Source organism: Chinchilla lanigera, unplaced genomic scaffold (assembly GCF_000276665.1).
Source record: "Chinchilla lanigera isolate Chin_1 unplaced genomic scaffold, ChiLan1.0 scaffold00028, whole genome shotgun sequence".
Taxonomy (NCBI): Eukaryota; Metazoa; Chordata; class Mammalia; order Rodentia; family Chinchillidae; genus Chinchilla; species Chinchilla lanigera.
Window position 1 is genome coordinate 11,889,111 of NW_004955429.1, and position 6,133 is coordinate 11,895,243.

A 6,133-nucleotide genomic window follows, 5' to 3' on the forward strand; every position below is an offset into this window, starting at 1 on the left:
CCAACAGGTAATGTATGTAGAAGGAACGGCAGTGATTATGGGTTTTGAAGAACCCAGGCTGCAAACAGATGACACGCCTATTAAACGCTGTCTGCAAACCAAATGGCCATACATTGAATTGCTCTGGACCACAGAGCGTTCTCCTTCCCTGAACTGATTCACATAAGTACTGATAAGATCATAATAACAGATGTACAGAGGGATTCAGGACTAGCAGATGGCTAAATTCAGCTAAACAGTGGTATCATTGATTGACTGTAAATATAACTAAAAACCCATTTTTCAGTGTTTAAGATATTTTTAAATTATTTGTTTTAAAGCTTTGTGTTAAAGATTATACTATTTTAGCCCCTGGTGTGAAATTTTACTAACAAAATTAAGCTTTAATCAAAGTCCATCACTTTTGCAGTCAGATCATTTGGTCATTAACTTATCAAATATTTACTTAAAACACCAAAATACTGTAGGGTTTTTATAATAAATATCAAAATCACTATTTTTTAACTTTCACTTTTGGGTTTTTTTTTTTTTTCATTTGGCCACATTTTATTTTTTGAATAATTCTGGCTTATATGAGCTCCACACTAAAATGCAGAAGGATTAAATTTATTTCTTTTCTAAAGTCTGTTTTCTATTAGAAATATTAATAAATAATTATCAGCCTGTTTCCTTTGAAAATTGGCTTGACTCTGGCATGTTTACAAAACATAGAAACTATATGGGAACTTCCTGTTTATTCATAGGTATATGGGGGTGTATTTATTTTTTAATGATAGAAAAGAGAATCTGTTCAATAGTCTTGACACTGTTAACTTTCTCTGTATTGCCAAATACACTTTTCCAAATTCATTCCAACAGCCCTGCAAGCCAGCTTTCTTGTATATTTATAAATGTGATGAATGCATGAGAACATCTGTTATTACATTAGTATACTGCATTATTTATTATTATCCTAATTTATAGTCTAAATAAAGACTTTTTTCTTTAACTCTATCCTTGCATTTTTACATTAGTGGCTTTAAATAGCCCAGGGCCCTGAGAGTACAAAATGTTCCCAATAGACTCCGAGGACCTTGACAAAGAGGCCAAAACTTATGCTTACCTAAGCGCTTTGCCAGCTCCCACAGCCAGAAGCGCCAGAGCCTGGTGGCAGCTGTCTCGACCAGAGACAGAGATCCAGAAGCCCCATCCTGTTTCCTTTCGAGTGACAGTTGCTTTATCCCAATGGGTTTGCTGCCAGCAATTTAAAATCTGAATAACCGCAAGTACTTCTGCCCTTCACTTGGGAAGACAGTTATTTAGTATTCTCCTTTACATTTCATAACTGAACTTTACCTTCAGCAATATATTTCCTGTGTGAATCTCTGTTTGAGGTTTTCTTTAAGTAGCTTTTACCATGGGGAAAAGTGGCATGAGATTTTTCTGTCTAAGTTTTGATGACATTCTGTTCCAGGAATGTACTACTAGCTGTAAATGATATTTGGCTTCACCTTGGCTACTTCCAACTGTATATAATGTACATTATGCTACAGTTGATTTCTCTAGCTCCAGTTGTAAATGAAAAACACAGCATAGCAGAACTGACACAGGAAAAAAAAATTCCTGTATTTTTTAAAGAGATGTAGTCAATAATTGAGAACCTTCATTCCAACAAAACCCTCCTAGCAGACTTCATTGGCAAATGTTTCCAAACACATCAAGAAAAAGCAATACCATTTTTAAATAAATGCTACCAGGAAATAGAAAAAAACCTTAACTTCACAATTCATTTTATGAATCCAGAATGACCCTACTACAATAGCAAAACTTGATTTCCCATGACCATGGACATAAGATACTACACAAATAAGAAATACATGGATTTATTAGACATATCTATGTGTGTTGTCACATTAAGAAAATAAAACATCTCAACAATGAAGAAAAAGAATTTGACTTAAAACTTTTCATGATTTTAAGAAATTTCAAACTAAAGACAGAGGGCTACTTTTTTAATGTAATGAAGGCTATTTACAAAAAATGTACCGTATTAAGTGCTTTTTCCCCTAAATTCAGGAATGGCAAATATGAGTTTTCATTTCTTTACAGCATTATCCTCCAGACATCCTAGCCAGTACAGAAAAGAGAAGTAATTGGAAAGAAAATAGTTAAAATGTCACTCTTCGTTAATGATTCATACATAATCTACTTGTACAAAAGACACTACACAAACATTTAGAATTCTTAAGTGAATTCAGTCAATTGCCGGTTACAAGGTCAATATTTAAAAATATTTTACAGTCACAAAACAATTGGAAATAATTTTTTTGGAAATCTTTGCAGTAGCATCAAGAAACAGTAACTACCTAAAAATAAATCCAATGAAAGAGGTGCAAATTTTTATACTGAAAAATAGCATTGCTAAAGGATGTGGCAATAGGTAAATGGAGAAATGTGCTGTGTTCCTGGAATGATAATTAATTCTTCCCACATTAAAATTTAATTCAGTGAAATTCCAATTAAAATCTCCCATCAAGTTTCTTTTTGATTTGTGGATTTAAACTGATTCTTCAACTTATACACAAAAGGAATCAAGAATAGCTAAGATAATCTTAAAGCAGAAAAACAAATTTGGAATCTCTACTAGGTCTTTAATATATTTTATAAAGCTATAAAATTAAATGCTATATCTGTACAAGGGTGAACATGTAAACTAACAGAAGAAAATACAAATTGAATGTGCCTTATCTAAAATGGTTGACACCAGAAGTGTTTCATTTTTGCTTTATTTTTGAATATTTGCATACAGTAATGAGATATGTTGGGGATGAGACCCAAATCAACACAATTCATTTATGCTTCATATATGCTTTATTGCCACAGCCAAAGGTAATTTTATGCAATTTTTTTTCAGTTTTAATTGAACCCAGGGCTTTTACACTGAGCTATAGCTCCAACTCATGTTTTGGTTGGTTGGTTGGTTGGTTGGCTATTTGGTTAGCTGACTGACTGGCTGGCTGGCTGGTTGGTTGGTTGGTTGGTTGGTTGGTTGGTTGGCTGGTTGGCTGGTTGGTTGGATGGATGGATGGATGGATGGATGGATGGATGGATGGATGGATGGATGGGTGGTTGGTTGACTGGTTGGTTTTTTGCAACAGGGTCTCACTAAAATGCAAAGTTGCCCAGGCTGGGTTGGAATTTGTGATCCTCTGGGCTCAGCTTCCCAGAGTGCTGGAATTACAGGTGTGTACCGCCACCAGGCCTGGGTGTATACAATGTTTTTTTATAATTTTGTGCATGAAACAAGGTTTCATGGTGTGAAATTTTCCACTTGTGGCATCATGGTGGTACTCAAAATAATTTGGGTTTTGGAACCTTTTGGATTTCAGATTTTCAAATTAGGGATGTTCAACCTGAAGTTGAATGGACTCACAAACACATCTGGTTCTCCACAAAGGCTTTGCAGCAATTTTATCTGGCACCCTCAGACTATGAATGGCCCAAGGGCATGTGGCCTGAGACAGCCTAGGATGCAGCCTCACAAGATGGTAAACTGTTAACATTACTGTAGTTTTTTTTTTATGTTTATGATAATTTCACAGTGCTTGAGGGCCCACTGTGTAGGTGACAAGGAGTTTTGCATAGTGCAGGGCACATGTCATGCTAACTCCCCCTCTCATGCCTACCACACACCGTCTAATTAGAACCTTTGTGTATCAGACATTACATGTGCTTGTGCAACCTGGCAATAAAACATAGTGATTACCAATAATAGTATTTCAACATACCTACACATGTGTGTCTATGAAGACAGGTGCCTATTGTTATTAGTCAGCTACATAGTTTTCTTATTTAGTCACTAAGCTCAGGCAGCCACTTCTGTCAAACCAGGTATTGATGCAGTAGTTTCACAAAAACAAGGTGAATTATCCCACTAGTTTCAGATTTATATTGCCTTCCTTTTAATGTTACAATAAAACTATAAAAAAGTTTTGTTACTTACATACATTAACTGTATTATATGCTTTATATGCATTCTAAGATTATTCCTCTTAGCACAGCAGAGGCAAGCCAAGTTTGTGCAACCATGTTATACGAGGATGGCCTAGGCCAGTGATGGTGAACCTATGGCATGCATGGCACAGCGGGCTTTTTGTAGCATTGAAAGCTCTAAAAGGCTCACCATCACTAGTGTAGTCAATAAGTATCAGTATTTTTTAGTAGACCTTAAGACCTACCGCATTTTATATAGAAAAATTAATTGAAATGGGTATACACCTAATGTGAAATATAAAACTTACTTTCTAGAGGTGAATGCAGGACAATATCTTTGTGACTTCGTAGTAGTCAAGAATTTTAGAAACAATTTAATCAAGGAGAAAAAGATATCTGCATTATGTGTGTGTTTATTAAAACGGTTTTATCTAAAACATACAAAGAACTCCTACCAGTCAAAGAAAAAGACAACTAAATTTAAAAGTGAGCCAGGGAATTGAATCTGCCCTCACACTTGTGTCCGACTTCCCCTGTGATCCACGGTGGTGCCCAGCCCTGAGAAGAGTCAGCATCGCCCATACCATCAAAGATCCAGCAGCTTTGCATAACAAGGTGCAATTAGGACAAGGACTGATCATATCTCTAACTACCTGTTTCCAGTATGCATTTGAGTGATTTGCTTAAATATCTACTCTTTTTTATATATTAAACCCAGATAAGGACTCAACCAAAAAAAGAAAAACTACAGGCCACCATCCTTAATAAACATAGATGTAAACATCCTCAATAAGATTCTTACAAACAAAATTCAACAACATATCCCCCCAAAAAACCATAAACCATGATCATGTTGGTTTCTGTCCAGGAACAGTTTTGCATGTGTAAATCAAAAAATCTAATAAACCACACAGAATCAAGGATAAAAATTTCCTGATTATCCTAATAGATGCAAAAAATACCAAAAGCCTTTGACAAAATCCAACATCTTTTCCTGATAAAAACTAGGTTGAAAATAGGTACAGAAGGACTGTACCTCAAACTGATAAAGTCCATACAGGACAAACCCACAGCCAACATTACACTGAATGGGGAAAGCTGAAAGAATTTGCTCTAAAATCTGGAATGAGGCAATGGTGTGCAGACTCAGCATTCCTGTTCAGTGTGGTACTTGAAATGTCAGCCAGAGCAATCAGGAGAAAGAAAAGGAACACAAATAGGAAAGGAAGAATTCAAATTATGTTCATTGATCCAAAACACTAATATAGTCACAAGTGGCCATAACCAAAAGCAATGCACAGATTTAATGCAACCTCTATGAAAATATTAACAACTTTCTGCACAAAACTAGAAACAAAATCCTAAACTTTATATGAAATAAAAGATCCAAGATAGCCAAAGCCATCCTGAGCAAAAAGAGCAATGCTAGAAGCACAAAACTGGATTTCAGATTACACTACAAAGACACAATAACAAAAACAACATGGCACTGGCACAAGACAGATCATTGGAGTAAAGCAGAGACATAGAACAAGGTCATTGCCTACAGCCATCTGGTTAGATTTTTGAGGGTTTTGTTTTGTTCATTGGTTGCCTTCTGTTTTGTTTGTTTTTACAAAGGGACCAAAATAATCAGCAGCAGAAAAGAGATCCTCTTTAACAAAGGGTGTTGAGAAAACTGGATATCTACAAGCCGAGGAGTGAACTAGATCTCTATCTCCCACTCTGGACTAAAATCAAATTAAAATGAATCGGAGACCTAGATATAAAACAAAATACTACAAAACTGCTAGAAAATAATGTAGGGAAACACTTGAAGCCATAGGCACAAACAAAGACTTCCTGGATAGCAGTCCACAAGCAAGGCAATTATACTGACAATCAACAAAGAGGTTACATCAAATTAAAAAGCTGCACAGCAAAGGAAACAGAGTAAAAGTACAACGTACTGAATGAGAGAAAATCTTTGTTACACTTCTGATAGAGGATTAATATCTACACTATATAAAGATCTCAAAAACATTAACTTCCCCAGAACAAATGTATCAGAAAATGGGCAAATGAACTGAATAGGCAAATGTCCAATAGGAATATGAAAAAAATGTTCCACATTTTTATCCATTAGCAAAATGCAAATCAAAGTACTTAGGGATTCCATTTG

The 6,133-nt window shown here is 35.4% G+C and overlaps 1 protein-coding gene across 2 annotated transcripts in view; it reads left to right on the top strand.

Moving 5' to 3' along the window:
• The window catches only part of Fam188a (family with sequence similarity 188, member A), an 84,899-nt gene extending 83,906 nt beyond the window's left edge, over positions 1 to 993 (top strand). For both annotated transcript variants that reach the window (XM_005386973.2, XM_005386974.2), the window contains one exon: positions 8 to 993. In XM_005386973.2, coding sequence (XP_005387030.1) covers positions 8 to 157 — 150 coding nt within the window. In that variant the 3' untranslated portion in view covers positions 158 to 993. The remainder of the gene's footprint in view (positions 1 to 7) is intronic.
• Positions 994 to 6,133: the final 5,140 nt, after the last annotated feature.